Genomic DNA, 16,599 nt, shown 5'->3' with positions numbered 1-16,599 from the left:
GGAGGACCACGGGTGTCCTTGGTCACGTAGCCCAAGCCGGCCACTGAGCCGGGCCTCGCACCAGCCACCTCGTCCAGCTGGGAGGCCCCCTTTTCAGCCAGGCCAACCCAGTCCGCCCCCTGCCTGCCCCACACCCTGGCCAGGCCCCCATCCCACCCCAACGCATAACCGCTGGGATTTCTGAGGTTTCATTCTGCATTCGCTTCATGTACCCTGCCCAGACACCCACGAACTTGGGGGGCAAGGGGTGGGGACACCCCCATAGGGGCAGGGCCCTCCAGATCCTAGCTCAAGCCAGGAGGGCAGGGAGAGAGGATCAGATGCCCTCCTAGAGCGACAAGGCTCCCCACAAATCCCAGCTCACATGAGGGGGGCAGGGGTGGGGAATCAGCCCCCCCCATCCTAGATCCCATAAATGGAGCCAGGAGGCGGGGTTTCAGATCTGCCGTGCCCCAATTTCACCTCCCCCAAATCTCATCGCCCGCATTAGCCCCCCAGAAAGAATCACACCCCCCTCCAGGCCTGCCACCAGAGCTCTGCCCCGCCTCAGAGACCCCGGCGAGGGGTGGGGTGGAGGATGCTGGGTTCAGTGACAACCTGGCAGGCTACCAACCCAGTTGTGAAAACACCCCAACTTCTCCCCACCCCGTGACTTCGCCCTGCTGTGATCCAGCCGGTCTGGGCATTCAGGGCGGGGAGGCGGGTATATAAACCCGGGGCCATTCCCAGAGGATAAGGGAGAGGCACCCGGAGCGGGACGACGCCGGAGACCGGTAAGGATCTTCTGGCGGGGAACGGAGGGGATACGCCACGCCAGCCCATGGCCCGGTAGCTCTTAGAGGTGTCTGGGCCCGGGGTGCTCCCTCCTGGGAAACAGGGGCTCTGGCAAAGATTTGGGGGTGAGGCGGAGAAAGCACCGACGCCATCCTGGGCCCTGTAAACAGCACCCTGGAGCAGGAGCCGAGATGGGATTTGTCCTCTGGATTCAGCCCCGGTGCGGCTGTGGCTGGGGTCCAGTTCTGAGGGCCCCCAATTTGAGGAGGGCATCGATCCATTGCTGAGGGCTCAAAGAAGAGCCACGAAAATTATGAAAGAGCTAGAAACCCCAACTCCAGGAGCTCAGTCCGTTCAGCTGCACAGACAGGTTACGGGGAGACAGGAGCCCCTCTCGGCGTGGCTGGAAGGGGGAGCAGAAATTCCAGGTTAGAGAGTTTTCCTCTCTGATGACTGGACGCCGGCACCAGCCAAATGCAGACGGGAAATGAGGTGTGACTTTGTAACAGGGAGGGGAATTAACCCTGGGGACACTTTACCGAGGGTCGAGGCAGAGTCCCCGCCCCGGCTGTGTTTCGATTGAGCCCGGGAGCTTGCTTGGAAGGATCTGTTCTAGTTGAATTGGGAATTAATTCAGGGAAGTCCTGGCTCAGATAGGTCGTCAAACGACCCGATCAGGGCGGTCCCTCGGATTCTGGGGCTGGAGATCGGTCAGAGCTCTCCGGCTGACCCTTGACCCCAGGGGTGGGGGATGGGGGGTGGCTGCGGCTGGGTCCCGGTTCCAGCGACCCCCGTTTAAATCCCAAATGACCCAGCTGAGGTCAGGGGAGTCCGGGCCAGCCCTGGTGTGAATCTGGAGCCAGCCCGCTGCGGCTGGTGCTGGTTTTCTCACGGCACGGACTCAAACTGGTTTGGCCGATGATTCAGGGCGACCGGGGTCTAGCCAGGAGGCGCCCGGCAGGTTGGCACAGGAATCTGGTTCTCGCTGTGGAGGCGGGCGGGTGGGGTGGTTAATTATGCTAGGAGCCGCGACAACGGGCGAGCGGGAGGAGCTGCCAGTAGCGCCGACCCTGGGGAAATGGCACAGCCAGGGGTGGGAGCGGATCTCTGTGTGCGTGGGGCCCTCCCCGGACAGGGGGGTGTGGCGGGATCATGCTGGGATCCTGGCACGGAGCCGGGCCGCCCCACCCCAGGCAAGCCGTGCAGCCAAGCGCAGGAGGGGGGGCGGGAGGTCGGCGCCCGGGGGCTGTGAGCAGACTCCAGCCCGGCAGCGGATTGGCGAGGCAGGCAGGAGGGAATCTGGCCCCAGCGCTGCCTGACCACTGGCCCGGCGTTTCCCCCCCTCCTCCCCAGGTGCAGGTGAGCCCGCGATGTGCAACCAATGCAAATGCTTCTGCCTCCTCGTGCAATGGATATGGCATGTCATCAAGCGGCTGTGCAGGCGGAAGAGAGGTACCTGGGGGGGGAGTGAGCGGGGCACCCGGGAGGGATGGATGGGTATCCGCGGTGGGGGGGAACAGGGGCGTAAGGGGCAGACACACATATGGATCCAGGGGGAGGATGGATGGACGATGGGGTATGGGGCAGACCCACAGATATGGATCCAGTGGGGAGGACAGAGGGATGGATTGGGGCATATGGGGCAGACACATGTATGGATCCGGGGGCAGGAGGGATGAACAAGGAGGTAGGGGGCAGAAACACAGATATGGATCCAGGGGGAGGATGGATGGATGGATGGGTGGGGAAGGGGGAAGACACCCAGATATGGATCCGGGGGGAGGACAGAGGGACCTGGGGGGGGCGTGGCATGGGGCAGACACACAGATATGGATCCGGGGAGAGGTGGGCTAGATCCAGAACCCAAGCCCGTGTATGGGGATGGATAAAATATTATTGGCCTGAGGTTTAAGTTTCCGTCTCTGCAGTGACGTGTGCATGTTGCTCTGCCCCCTACTGGGTGCAATAAGAACTGCGCTGCTATTCTTCCGAGGCCCTAGACTATTCCCATCTGCAGAGCAGCAGGGATACTGGGAGCCGGGACTCCTGGGTTCCATCCCTGGTTTTTCTCTCCGTGCCTCAGTTTCCCTTTGAATTGCACACTTATGATATTTAGCTCCCACTGAGGTCAGGTTAACAAGTTACTCTTAGATCAGAATCCAGGCCTGACTCCCTGGAGGGCAGTGGGGTCGCTCCAGATTGACACAGGCTCAGGATCTGGCTCCAGACCTGCTGGGGCGGCGTTAGGCGGTGTCCGGGTGGAACAGCGGCTGTTCCCCTGCAACCAGCTGGACCAGCTGCAAACTGGCTGACTGGGCGGAAGCTGGTGACACTAATTAGCCAGCGATTGGCCAATCTGCTGATTGAGCCACATCAGGGTTGGAATTAAGCTAGTCAGGCCCAGCAGCTCTGGAGAATCATCCACCCCAGTGCTGGTCATGAGGGAGGTAAAATGAGGCACGAGGGCATTTGGAGGAGATGGCCATGAGGTGCAGCTGCTGCTGTTATAGGTAGAAGGGAATGTTCAGCCTGCTCTAACCACTAGACACCCCTCCCTGAGCCAGGAGAGAACCCAGGAGTCCTGGCACCCAGCACCCCCCTGCTCTGACCCCCATACCCCACCCCCCTCCCAGAGCCAGGAGACAACCCAGGAGTCCCGGCTCCCAGCCACCACCTGCTCTAACCCCCGTACCCCACTCCCCTCCCAGAGCCGGGAGAGAACCCAGGAGTCCTGGCGCCCAGCATCCCCCTGCTCTAACCCCCAGACCTCACCCACCTCCCGGAACCGGGAGAGAACCCAGGAGTCCTGGACACTACCCCCATCCCAGAGCCAGGGGAGAACCCAGGAGTCCTGGCTCCCAGCCCCCCCCGCTCTAACTCCTAGTCCCTACCCCCTTACCAGCACATTGGCGAGTTCGCTGGTTGAAGGCTCCCCTGTCTGTGTTTTCGTTGCAGAATCTCGCAGGAGCGCTGACGAGACAACGTCCTTATTGGGCGACAGGCGTAATGCGGGGTCCTGAGGGGAGCCTGCCCCGGAGCTCTGCTGTCTGCCGGAGCCCCCCATCCCCTCCCGCAAAGCCGGCTTTGGCCTGGCCGCTCCTGCTTGATGGGGGGTTCGGATTCATGGTCAGACCCACCTGTGGAAGGAAAGAAAGAGCCGGTGGGGGCCACGTCCCCTTGAGACCCCTTCTTTGCTCCCTGCATGTGTTTTTCTCTTGGTTTTATTAACAAATCGTGGGGGGGTGGGGGTGGGGTAGCTTTAGGCTAGAAATCAGGTCTGGCTGGCTGGCCCTATGGACGGCTGGGGCTCACAGAAGAAGAGACCATCCCAGCCTGCCATGGAGCCAGAGGCGTTAGTTTACTGCAAAATTACTGGCATGCCAACTCAAATGTCTGGATACCAGTTGGGAGAAATCCAGTCTGTGTTAAAACCCAAAAGCCTCTCATGCCTCCCAGCACGGTCCTGATAGCTTTCCGCCGACGAAAGTTGCGGACAGGAGCTCGGTGTGCTGATTATCACTAGGAAAAAGAGGAGACCAAAAAGGATGACATAGTTCAGATGCTCGATAATGTGTATATTGAAAAAAATCAAATCGTTTATCATACGCAGACACTCGGGGAGGATTCTGAAGGCGAACACTCAGGGTGAAAAGGGAAACGGTCCCAATTTCGGTGGGGAGGATGAGATATTATGCCATGACCTTGTTCACTTTTTAAAGGTAAAAAGACCATTCGAATCGAAACCTCTCTATTCTATTCTATTCTGTTAGGAGAAAAATGCCCCTTTCCGAAATTTCTGGCTCCTTCGGGGAAAAATAACGGGGTGAAGGAACAGTGCTGCTATTTTGGGGGTTCAATAAAAACCCAATAATAAGAAAATCTGTAAAAAACCCATTCATACTTCTTGTACTCAGACGATCAAGTAACAGTTACAGAAAACACAGGGCGTTAAAAATCCCCAGACTCACTGTGTCTTCCACTGAAGACGGCATTAACTTTGCGGCCATTTCTACAGTCCAACAAAACCCCCAGAATAAGAAAATATTTTTTTTAAAAAATGATCAATATTCTACTCCAATGCCTGGATACCAGTTTGGAGACAACCGCTCTGGGTTGAAAGCCCGAAGCTGGCTGGCCTTCCAGAGAAGTGGTGGGAACTAATTCTAGCTAATAGGGGCTGTGTTCAAAAGTTAATCGCTGTTCGACCCACACGCATGGCTAGCACTGAGGGGGAAAACGGGCTTGGTTAAAACCCCAAAGCTGGGTCTCCTTTCAGGGCAGCTCGTGCAACATTGCTGCTCTTTCTATGGTTAGAACGAACCCAGGAAAATGGTACGAATTCCTTGCCCAAAGCTTGGCCCAGCCAAAGGAAGGTAAAGAAGAAAACAATGCCGACCTAAGCCCAGCTGTCTCTGGGCACCGTCTCCCGTGGGCACCACCCAGGCCCAGCGGGCGCTGTGCAGACGGGGGATTCCCAGCCCCTCAGCTGGGCTTTCTACCTGTCAGCGGAGGGGATTGTGGGGCTGGCCGGGGCTGCGTGCCAGGGAGACGCAGATGTTGCTGGATCCCTTTACCTGGCAAGCCAAGGCAGACCAGTGGATAAATAAATCATGAATTGAGCTAACAAAGCCCCTGGGTCTGTGTTTGTATCGCCACTGGGGAGAGAACCCAGGAGTACAGCCCCCAACCCCAGCTCTAACCCCTTGGACCCACTCCCCTCCCCGAGCTATGGATAGAACCCGGGAGTCCTGACTCCCAGCCCCTGCTCAGACCATTAGTCCCCAATCCCCTCCCCAAACTTGGGAGAGATCCCAGGAGTCCTGCCTCCCACCCCCTTCTCTAACCACTAGCCCCCACTCCCCTCCCAGTGCTGGGCCATTTGGTGCGGCTCCGGGGAAATCTTTCTCCAGCCGAGCTCTCCCTGTGGGTCACTGTCTTGGTGAAAATGGACCTTTGTGTCGGCCCGAGGGCCGTGCCAGCCTCCAGGCCCCAGAGATGCGCCTCATCAGTGGGCACCCCCCGCTCCAGCCCCCCACCATCACCCCCAGCCGGTTCATGTGGCAAAGGGTGCCCCATGGAGGGCTGGCTCGGCCCCCTGTGTCCCTCCTGCAGGCTGCCCATGGGGCAGAGAGGGGCTGGCGTGTGGCGGGGGGGCTCCCTCCCACACCCGGGGTCCAGCCAGGCACCAGGGCTGGGGTCCCCCCAGTCCCACGTGGGGAGCTTGAGGGGGTCTCAGTTTCCTGGAGGGGGAGGAGATGATGAAGCCCTTTCCCCTCCCGCTATAACTAATGGGGGACTGGGGACCCCCCCCCCCCACAGCTCCATCCTGTCACCATGACAACCCACGGCTGCATCAACTTCATCCCAGGTCCATCAGTGCAGGGAGCTGGTTGCCATGGTGACAGCTGGTGGGTGTGTGGGTGTGAGAGGGGGCTGGGAGCCAGGATGCCTGGGTTCTCTCCACAGCTCGGGGGGGGGGGAGGGGGGTTGGGTCTAGTGGTTAGAGCGGGGGGAAGCTGGGTGCCAGGATGCCTGGGCTCTCTCCACAGCTCGGCGAGGGGGGGGTTGAGTCTAGTGTTTAGAGCGGGGGGGGGGGGGAGCTGGGAGCTAGGATGCCTGGGTTCTCTCCATAGCTGGGGGGGGGGGGGGGGGTTGGGTCTAGTGGTTAGAGCGGGGAGGGGGAGCTGGGAGCCGGGACACCTGGGTTCCATCTCCCGGGTGGGGAGGGGGGGGGGGGATGAGAAGCTGTTTGCGGCATCTACCACCGCAGGCCGGGGCGTCTCCTTGGAGACAGGCACCGTGGACACCAGCGGGGGTGGGGTGTCACTGATCTCCCGGCTGGGAGTCCCCGCATCCATCCCAGGGGGTCCCAGAGCCAGACCCAGGCCAGAGAGACCAGGAGCCCTCGCCCGGCACTGAAATGCGGCTGACTCTGGGGAGGGGCAGCCGGGTAACTGCCACATAGAACAGCTTCAAATGGGGCTGGCTCCTCCGCCCCCGAGATGCAGCCACCTCTGGGGCGGGCAAGCGGGTACCAGCCGCACAGAACACCCAGCCAGGGGGGTTGGGACAGGAAGTGAAGGCGACTTGTGGGTGGGTCTCCCCGCCCCCGCCCGCCTCTGTCTCCATCCCTGGTTCATTCATAAATACAGCCAGCCCCTCCCCCCGCGCTCCGCCGCCCCCCCGCAGCCGGGGAGGGCGGATCCAGAGGCGGGGACCCCCCCCGCTCGGAGCGATGCGGACCCTGCGCTGGCTGGCGGCCCTGGCTGCTCTCCTGGGGCTGGGGCTGGCCCCGGGGGCCGGTGGGGAGGCAGGTGAGGGGGGGACATGGAGGGGGAGGGGCATCGGGGGGGTGGGGTGTGTGGAGGAGAGTAGGAGGGGCCGTGAGCCAGGACTCCTGGGTTCTATTCCCAGCTTCGGGAGGCTGCGGGTCGGGAGTGAGGGGCACCGGCAGGGCTGGGGGGGGCAGGGCTGGGCTAACAGGGGGCTGCGGGTCCGGAGTGAGGGGCACTGGCACAGCGGGGGGCTGCAGATCAGGAGAACAGGAGCAAATGCCAGGACAGATGTTGAAACATCTGGGAGGGGAGCCGGGTCTAGTGGTTAGAGCGGGGGTGGGGGAGGCTGGGAGCCAGGACTCCTGGGTTCTCTCCGGGCTCTGGGAGGGCAGTGGGGGCCGGTGGTTACGGCGGGGGTGGGGATGGGAGCCAGGACTCCTGGGTTCTCTCCGGGCCCTGGGAGGGCAGTGGGGGGCGGTGGTTACGGAGGGGGTGGGGCTGGGAGCCAGGACGCCTGGGTTCTCTCCGGGCTCTGGGAGGGCAGTGGGGGCCGGTGGTTACGGCGGAGGTGGGGCTGGGAGCCAGGACTCCTGGGTTCTCTCCGGGCTCTGGGAGGGCAGTGGGGGCCGGTGGTTACGGCGGGGGTGGGGATGGGAGCCAGGACTCCTGGGTTCTCTCCGGGCTCTGGGAGGGCAGTGGGGGCCGGTGGTTCCAGCGGGGCCGCTCCGGTTCTCTTCCCGCAGGCCCGGCTGCGACGTGCCCGCCGAGGATCCGGCTGAATTGCCTCCTACAGCGGCGTAAGGGCTGCGGCCCCGGGGGGATCCGGAGCTGTGGCCCCTGCATCCGCCCCTACCATGAGGACCCCGGTGGGAACTGCGTCCTCGAGGCGCCGCATAGGAACGGTGAGGGGCACCGGCAGGGCTGGGGGGGGCAGGGCTGGCAGGGGCTGCGGGTCAGGAGCGAGGGGCACCGGCAGGGCTGGGGGGGCAGGGGCTGCGGGGCAGGAGTGAGGGGCACCGGCAGGGCTGGCGGGGGGCAGGGCTGGGCTGGGCTGGCAGGGGCTGCGGGTCGGGAGTGAGGGGCACCGGCAGGGCTGGGGGGGCAGGGCTGGCGGGTCGGGAGTGAGGGGCACCCTCAGGGCTGGGGGGGGCAGGGCTGGCAGGGGCTGCGGGTCGGGAGTGAGGGGCACCGGCAGGGCTGGGGGGGCAGGGCTGGCAGGGGCTGCGGGTCGGGAGTGAGGGGCACCGGCAGGGCTGGGGGGGGGCAGGGCTGGCAGGGGCTGCGGGTCGGGAGTGAGGGGCACCGGCAGGGCTGGGGGGGCAGGGCTGGCGGGTCGGGAGTGAGGGGCACCCTCAGGGCTGGGGGGGGCAGGGCTGGCAGGGGGCTGCGGGTCGGGAGTGAGGGGCACCGGCAGGGCTGGGGGGGGCAGGGCTGGCAGGGGCTGCGGGTCGGGAGTGAGGGGCACCGACCCATCTTCCTGTGTTTCTCCCAGACGACGGAGCCAAGGCCGACTCGGGACGCAGCGACCTGGCCACCCTCATCCGCTCCCTGGTGGCCAAAAAACAGAAGGGATCCAGGACCCCTGGGACCGAGACCCCCCAGCACGGTAGGGACTGAAGGGAATACGGGGCTCAGCAGGGGGCGCTGCTCTGGGGTGGGGACTCAGCAGAGGGGGCTGGGCTGTGGGGAGCAGGGTGGGGGCACAACCGGGGCTGTGGGGAGCAGGGTGGGGGCTCGGCAGGGGGCGCTGGGCTGTGGGGAGGGGGGCGGGGGTCAGCAGGGGGCGCTCTGACATCTCTATCTTTGCAGCTGGCTCCATGGGGATTGAGCCCCAGGTTCCTTCGGTCACCGAGACCCCCCCTACATCTCCCCCTCCCCCCACCACTCCCCCCTCCGCCAAGATGCCCGGCTCCAGCCCCCCCCGGCCGGAGGAAGACCTGAACTCGGGTCCCCCGGATTCCCGGCTCAATGAGGCCGTGTCTCTGCGTGAGTAACAGGGAGGGGTCGGGAATGGGGCAGGGGGCGGGACAGAGCACCTGGGGGGCAGGGGCAGGGAGGCGTTGAGGGGGTTGGGGGGGCCAGTGCTCAAGGGGTTAATGTTTCTCCCCCCCCCACCCCCCTGCAGTGCTGGTGTTGATGTGCTCGGTGACCGGGGTCTCAGGGCTGCTGGTGGCTGCCCTCTGCTGGTACAGGTAGGAACTGCACCCCCCCCCGCAGCCCCCCGCCAGCCCAGCCCTGCCCCCCCACTCTGCCGGTGCCCCTCACTCCCGACCCGCAGCCCCCCGCCAGCCCAGCCCTGCCCCCCCACTCTGCCGGTGCCCCTCACTCCCGACCCGCAGCCCCCTGCCAGCCCAGTCCTGCCCCCCCACTCTGCCGGTGCCCCTCACTCCCGACCCGCAGCCCCCTGCTAGCCCAGCCCTGCCCCCCCAGCTCTGTCCGTGCCCCTCACTCCCGACCTGCAGCCCCTGCTACCCCAGCCCTGCCCCCCCAGCTCTGCCCGTGCCCCTCACTCCCGACCCGCAGCCCCTGGGTCCTCCCCCCACCCAGCCCAGCCGGTGCCCCTCTCTCCTGACCCATACCCCTGCTAACCCAGCCCCGGACTGCCCTGCTCCTGGCTCTGACCCCCCCACTGCACTCCGTGCCCCCAGGTTGCAGAGGGAGGTGCGGCTGGCCCAGAAGATGGCATATACGGCGTATCGGGGGAATCATTATCGATACCACCAGCCCAGAATGGTGAGACCCCCCCCCGCCATGCTCACCCCTAGGGGGCTGGAGACCGGGACGGGGAATGGAACCCAGGCGTCCGGGACAGGAGCACAGTGCGCTCACCCCTAGGGGACTGGAGACCAGGACAGGGAATGGGACCCAGGCGTCCGGGACAGGAGCACAGTGCGCTCACCCCTAGGGGGCTGGAGACCGGGACAGGGAATGGGACCCAGGCATCCGGGACAGCAGTTTCACCTGACCAATGACCATCTCCCCGTCTGTCTGTCTGTCCCCCCAGTACATGGACGCCCGGCTGGCCCAGTCCTGCCAGGTGCACCAGTACCAGCGCCAGAAAAAGATCCTGACCAATGAGGAGTGAGTTCCCTTCCATCCCCACCCCCCGCCTTCGCCCCATTGGTTATGACTGGGGGGGAGGGGCTTAGGGAGGGGCCCCCCGAATCCACACCCCAAAATCCACTCCTTCCCTTCCCCCACTCCATGCCCCCTCTCCCAAGCCTCCTATTCCCCTGAATCTACCCCCACCCCAAATACACCCCCCAAATCATCCCCTTAAACTGACCCCCCCAAACTCCAGACTCACCCTTGAATCTTCCCCTTCCCATCCCCCCTGAATTTCCCCCCAATCCACCCCTCCCCCAAAACCCAAACCCATCCAAGTCACCCCGACCTCTGCCCCTCCCCGCCCCTCTCTGTCCCCTCCGTCCTTCCCCCCACAATCCAGCCTGGAAAGTTTGCACCCCAAAATCTCACCCTTCAGCCCCCTGCCCTGTGAGCAGCCCACTCGACCCTCCCCCCCAGTTTGGGGGTCTTTCGGGGACAGTTACTCCCTTCCCCCCACCCCCCTCTGGCTGGGCCCATGCGATGTTGGGCCTCAGGTCTAGGTCCCCCTCCCAGCCCCCCGTTTCCCACCCGGATACCTGGGTCCCTTGGATCTCTTCCCCTGGCTGCAGAGCTGCCTCAGCCCCCGGATCCCCTGCCCTAGACCCTGGCCGCGGCCCCGGTCCTGGCTTGTGAGGTTCCTCACCACGTGTCCGGGTCTGTCCCCCCCCAGGAACCCCCCAAAGCCCGTCCAGCAGCTCTCGACGGAGTCGGAGACTGAGAACGGGGACTTCACGGTGTACGAATGTCCCGGACTGGCACCGGTAGGGGGTGCTGGGCTGTGGGGAGCGGGGCGGGGACAGCAGGGGGCAGGGCGGGGGCAGCAGGGGGCGCTGGGCTGCAGGGAGCGTGGTGGGGGGCATCGGGGGGCACCGGGCTGTGGGGATGGGGGCGGGGGCTCAGCAGGGGGCACCGGGCTGTGGGGAGTGGGGTGGGGGCTCAGCGGGGGGTGCTGGGCTGTGGGGAGCGGGGCGGGGACAGCAGGGGGCAGGGCGGGGGCAGCAGGGGGCGCTGGGCTGCAGGGAGCGTGGTGGGGGGCAGCAGGGGGCACCGGGCTGTGGGGATGGGGGCGGGGGCTCAGCAGGGGGCACCGGGCTGTGGGGATGGGGGCGGGGGCTCAGCAGGGGGCACCGGGCTGTGGGGAGTGGGGTGGGGGCTCAGCGGGGGGCACTGGGCTGTGGGGGCAGGGGGCTCAGTAGGGGGCACTGGGCTGTGGGGAGTGGGGTGGAGGCTCAGTGGGGAGCGCTGGGCTGTGGGGGCGAGGGCTCAGTGGGGGGTGCCAGGCTGGGGGGAGTGGGGTGGGGGCTCAGCGGGGGGTGCCAAGCTGTGGGGGCGGGGGCTCAGCGGGATCGCCAGCCTGGGGGGAGTGGGGCAGTGTCGCTGCGCTCTGCCCCTCGCACGGTGCCCTCACTGACGTCTTCCTTTCTCTTTCTTCCCCCTCTTCCCTCGTTCCCAGAGTGGGGAGATGGAAATCCACAACCCACTCTTCAATACGGCGTCCGCCCGGCAGCGCTGCCCCCCCTAACCCTGCCCCCCTGCCCCCGCCATTCAGCCCCCCTCCCCCGGAGCAGCACAGCGCCCCCTGGTGGAGACATGGGGGGGAGGTGGATCTGCTCAGATTTTGGCAACATCTTCCCCAAGAACCCGCCCCCCCAGAAAACTCGGGGGGGGGGAGGTTAAAGGTGAAGGGTCATCACTCTGATGCAGGGACCCCCTATTTCTCCCCTGCTCTCTACCCTCCCTGCAGACCCATCTGTCCAGAGCATGGTTCCTTTCAGGGGGCAGAGGCTGTGCTATGGGGCTGGTCCATATGGGGAGGGATATTGACTGGGGAGAACTATACAAGGTAGGAACCATAGGAGGGTCTTAGTGAGTTCAGGAGTTGGGGGGGATTGCATTTGGGGTGACACCAAGAGAAAATTGACCAGGGGGCCCATATAGAAGGATACTGACTGAGACTAAAGAGTGTGCGTGTCGGGGGGGGGGGGGGAGAGCTCTGTGCGGCAGACACCAGGGGTTCCCCTCACCCCCGCACAGCCCACTCCCAGCAGGCCAAGGAGGGGGCTGGTGGGTACCATGAGATCAGGAGTGACACCAGGAGACAGCCAGGGTGGCCTATATAAGGGGTATATTGACTGGGGGAACCTAAACAGGGTGGGAACCAAAGTTGGCGTCCTGCTGGGATGAGGGCAGCTGGGAGTGGGGGACAAGTATTGAAGTGACACCCCAGGGCGATATTGACCAGCAGGCTAGTGGCTGGGGTGGGAATCATGGGAGGAGTCATAGACTCAGAGGGGACAGGGACTTAGGGGGACCCATATTGAGGTGACACCAAGTCCCCCCACCCACCCGACGGTAGTTTGACCAGGGGGTCGATATAGGGGGATACGGACCAGGAACCGCCCCTCCCCCATACACTCCTCTTCCCCCTAAGGCCAAGCGAGCAGAGAATTGGAAGATCCTGGCCGGGTGCACCACGGCCCCGCGGCGTCATGCGTGTGCTGGCGTCTGGCCACGCGTGGCCCTGACCCTGGCGTGTGACCGAATGGCCGCGCGCGGCCGGCCGGGGTTCCCTCATCCGTGACGCCCCGGGCGTCGGGCTCACACGCGGGTCACAGCCGCGCTCAGTCCCGTGGCTGTCAGGGCTCCGGGTTCCCGGCGGCTCCCACGCCCCGGGCTGCTGGCGGGGAAACAGGGGGCAGGTCTGAGCCCCCCAGCAGGGGGCGCTGACACAAACACACTCTGGTCCATACCAGGTTCCCAGGGGAGATCAGAGGGAGATGCTAGAGGCCCCCTGCTCCCCGCCTGCCCAGCTGCCCCCCCACATACTGCTCCCTGCCATGCTGCTCCCCTCCCCCTCTGCCCCCCCAGTTTCCCACCTATTTATTCAACCCTCCAACTTGGAATAAAAGAGAAAAGCAAAAGAGATGAAGGCGTCTGTGAGTCTCGGACACCGGGCCTGGCCCCTCTAGGGGGTGCTGGCTCTGATCTGGGGGGGACACAGCCGTGGGGCTGCCAGTGGGCTGCGGTCCCATCTCCTGGGCTGCAGGACAAAGGGCTGGGCCATGGGGCAGCTGACTGGGGCAGGATGCGAGACATGGAGCCTATGCCCCATAACCCCCCATTCCCGGTCATGTGACCCTGAGATTTGGGGAACCCCCCACGTCCTTCGCCAGGGCCCCCCGCAACCACCGAAGTCTCTTAGGCATCTCTTCTATCAACATCCCCCTGAAATATCTGCCACCCTGGATCCTAGCCAGGGCTCCCCTGCTAGAAAGGACCCCCCCAGACTCACCAGCCCCCCTCAATCCAACTGGACCCCAGGACCCTTCAGTGAACCCTGGCCCCAATCCCAGACACAGTTACACCCAGTTCCCCCAACTATCAGGCACTTGCTCCCCAAATTCTCTTTGAATGCTGTAAACTACCCCCCAGTTGGACATGCCCCCCCCAGAAACGGGACCCCAAATTCTCCCTGAGCTTTCACCCTCAATTCTCTACCTGATCCCACTAACTTTCCAGTGCCCCTCACTCCCGACCCGCAGCCCCCCCAGCCCTGCTGGTGCCCCTCATTCAATCCTGACCCCCAGCTCCCCCCCCCTCCCCCAAGGTTGAGGCTTCAGGTTTAACAGCCCATCCAGAGATACACAATGAGCCGCCCCCAGCTCAGCTGGGCCCAGGGCTGGGCCATTGATACCTGAATAGCTGAGTGTGTCTCTGACCATCCCGGCCACAATAGCGCCCGGCCGGGGCATTCACCCCCCAACAGCCTGCTAAGTGCTGGGGGGCCAACCCCTGCCCCTCCCAGCCGGGAGAGATCCCAGGAGGCCTGGCTCACAGCCCGCCCTGCCCTAACCACTGCCCCCCACCACCACAGCCAGGGAGAGAACCCAGGAGTCCTGGCTCCCAGCCCCCCATGCCCTAACCACTGCCCCCTGCCCCACGCCCAGAGCAGGAAGAGAACCCAGGAGTCCTGGCTCCCATCCCACCCGGCATTAACCACTGCCCCCCCGCTCCCCTCCCAGAGCGAGGGAGAGAACCCAGGAGTCTGGGCTCCCAGCCCCCCCTGCTGTAACCACCAGACCCCACTCCCCTCCCACAGCTAGGGAGAGAACCCAGGAGTCCTGGCTCCCATCCCACCCGGCATTAACCACTGCCCCCCGCTCCCCTCCCACAGCTAGGGAGAGAACCCAGGAGTCTGGGCTCCCAGCCCCCCCTGCTGTAACCACCAGACCCCACTCCCCTCCCACAGCTAGGGAGAGAACCCAGGAGTCCTGGCTCCCATCCCACCTGGCATTAACCACTGCCCCCCCGCTCCCCTCCCAGAGCCGGGAATGAACCCAGGAGTCCTGGCTCCCAACCCCCACTGCCCTAACCACTGGCCCCCGCTCCCCTCCCAGAGCCAGGAGAGAACCCAGGAGTCCTGGCTCCCAGCCCCCCACCCAGACAGCCCCGCCCGGCTCACGCCCATCACAGGCTGCAGAGTGATCAAAACCCGACCGAAACCAAGGGGAGATAAACCCAGGAGTCCTGGCTCCCCCGCCCCCTGGTGCCCCCCGCCCTCGCCCCGCACAATGTATCAAAGCCATTCTCTTGCTAAGCGCCCGGCTCTCACATCAATGGGGCAGCCCGGACCTTGATGGCTCCCCCGGGGGGCTGGCTTCCTGGCCGCCTCCGCTGCCTGTCCCCACGGGCCTCCCCCCAGCCCTTGGCCGTGAACCACCCGCCCCTGGCTCCACAAACTCGGGGAGCGAGGCCGATGGGCCAGAGTGAGGGGGGCTGGGAGCCAGGACGCCTGGGTTCTCTCCCGGCTCGGGAGGGCTGGGAGCCAGCCAGGACGCCTGGGTTCTGCCATTGACTTTCTGAGCTGTCTTTAAAGGTCAAGTCAGTCATTTCACCCTTCTGCACCCCACTTCACTCATCCTGCTGCAACCCTCCCCCCACACCGACCAGAGCCAGGGAGGGAACCCAGGAGTCCTGGTTCCCAGCTCCCTCCACTGCTCTTACCACTAGACCCCACTCCCCTCCCAGAGCCAGGGAGAGAACCCAGAAGTCCTGGCTCCCGGCCCCCACCCCACCCGACCACCAGTCCCCTCCCGGAGACCCCAGGAGTCCTGCCCCCCACTCTCAGCGTCCCCCCCGGCAGGCCTCGGGGCCATTGTCTGGAGCTAAGTGGGACCCATTGAGCGGCGATGGGGCACTTAGCGGGGGGGGGGAGGGGGGGACCTTGGCAGAGCCCCTGGCTTTGATCCGGGTGGGAGGGGCCGGCTCCTTGGAGCTGAATCGGGGGAGGGAGTGGGGCAGCCAATGCTTGGGGTGGGGCCTGGCCAGGGAGGGGTTAACGAGGCGGGGGGGGGGCAACACTGGCGCAGAGGCAGGAGCTGTTGCTTGCTTCTCCCGGACGCCTGGGTTCCCTCCAGCCCTGCTTGGGTCCACCAGTCAACTAGGAGGTCAGAGGAGTGGGGGCTCTCCCGGACGCCTGGGTTCCCTGCACCCCTCTTGGGCTTCACCGGTCAACTAGGAGGTCAGAGGAGTGGGGGCTACGTTCTCCCGGACGCCTGGGTTCCCTCCACCCCCCCCCCCCTTGGGTTTCACTGCTTGCCCAGGGGGTCCGAGGAGTGGCAGCCCCGTTGTCCCGGACGCCTGGGTCCCCAGCAGCTGCGCTCCTGAACGCCTGGCTTCCACCCCCTGAACTTTCCCTGGATGCCTGGGTTCCTCGTGGACTTCGCCTTGGCAGGGAGTTAGGGGCCAGAATCTCTCGGTCGCCTGGGTTCTTACCAGCTCCTCCTGCTTCACCTTGGCCAGGACAGCACAGGAGGTAGGAGCCAAATTCTCCCGGACGCCTGGGTCTCTCAGCAGCGACGCCTGGGTCCCTCGCCGGCTTAGCTGTCCCCACTGGACGCCTGGGTCCCTCGCTGGCTGAGCTTCCCCCGGACGCCTGGGTCTCTCAGCAGCGACGCCTGGGTCCCTCGCCGGCTTAGCTGTCCCCACTGGACGCCTGGGTCCCTCGCTGGCTGAGCTTCCCCCGGACACCTGGGTCCCACCGCTGGCTTAGCTGCATCCCCCGGACGCCTGGGTCCCTCACCAGCTGAGATTCACTCCAGACCCCTGGGTCCCCCCGCCGGTTGAGCTGCATCCCCCGGACGCCTGGGTCCCCCCGCCAGCTGAGCTGCACCCCGGACGCCTGGGTCCCACCACTGGCTTAGCTGCATCCCCCGGACGCCTGGGTCCCTCACCAGCTGAGATTCACTCCAGACGCCTGGGTCCCCCCGCCGGCTGAGCTGCATCCCCCGGACGCCTGGGTCCCCCCGCCGGCTGAGCTGCACACCGGACACCTGGGTCCCTTGGTGGCTGAGCTGCACCCCAGACACCTGGGTCCCACCACCGCAGAGCTTCACCCCGGACGCCTGGGTCCCGCCGCCCCCTCGGCCCGGTGGCAGTGGAC

At 65.0% G+C, this 16,599-nt stretch overlaps 1 protein-coding gene and 2 long non-coding RNA genes across 4 annotated transcripts; 2 read left to right on the top strand and 1 right to left on the bottom strand.

The window, feature by feature from the left end:
• The first annotated feature begins 742 nt into the window (after positions 1-742).
• LOC114022024 lies at positions 743-3,816 on the top strand. Its single transcript, XR_003566308.3, has 3 exons — positions 743-773; positions 2,128-2,226; positions 3,730-3,816. It is a non-coding gene; the product is annotated as an uncharacterized LOC114022024 (long non-coding RNA).
• LOC122463005 lies at positions 1,048-4,298 on the bottom strand. Its single transcript, XR_006285930.1, has 3 exons — positions 4,176-4,298; positions 3,674-3,911; positions 1,048-1,177 (listed from the first exon to the last, which is right to left on the bottom strand). It is a non-coding gene; the product is annotated as an uncharacterized LOC122463005 (long non-coding RNA).
• Positions 4,299-6,574: 2,276 nt separating this feature from the next.
• Positions 6,575-13,454, top strand: LOC119567608 (neural proliferation differentiation and control protein 1). 2 transcript variants are annotated; one of them, XM_037914154.2, is made up of 9 exons: positions 6,931-7,088; positions 7,793-7,951; positions 8,542-8,655; positions 8,859-9,035; positions 9,175-9,241; positions 9,698-9,782; positions 10,054-10,130; positions 10,828-10,918; positions 11,611-13,450. In XM_037914154.2, exons 1-9 carry the CDS (start codon positions 7,010-7,012, stop codon positions 11,677-11,679), a joined length of 918 nt encoding a protein of 305 aa, XP_037770082.1. In that variant the 5' UTR covers positions 6,931-7,009; the 3' UTR covers positions 11,680-13,450. The 2 variants fall into 2 exon arrangements, with proteins under 2 accessions (XP_037770083.1, XP_037770082.1); XM_037914155.2 differs by lacking the exons at positions 9,698-9,782; positions 10,054-10,130 and having other exon boundaries at positions 6,575-7,088; positions 11,611-13,454.
• Positions 13,455-16,599: the final 3,145 nt, after the last annotated feature.

Source organism: Chelonia mydas, chromosome 14 (genome assembly GCF_015237465.2).
Source record: "Chelonia mydas isolate rCheMyd1 chromosome 14, rCheMyd1.pri.v2, whole genome shotgun sequence".
Classification (NCBI taxonomy): Eukaryota; Metazoa; Chordata; order Testudines; family Cheloniidae; genus Chelonia; species Chelonia mydas.
This window is presented reverse-complemented; position numbering and strand designations above follow the sequence as displayed.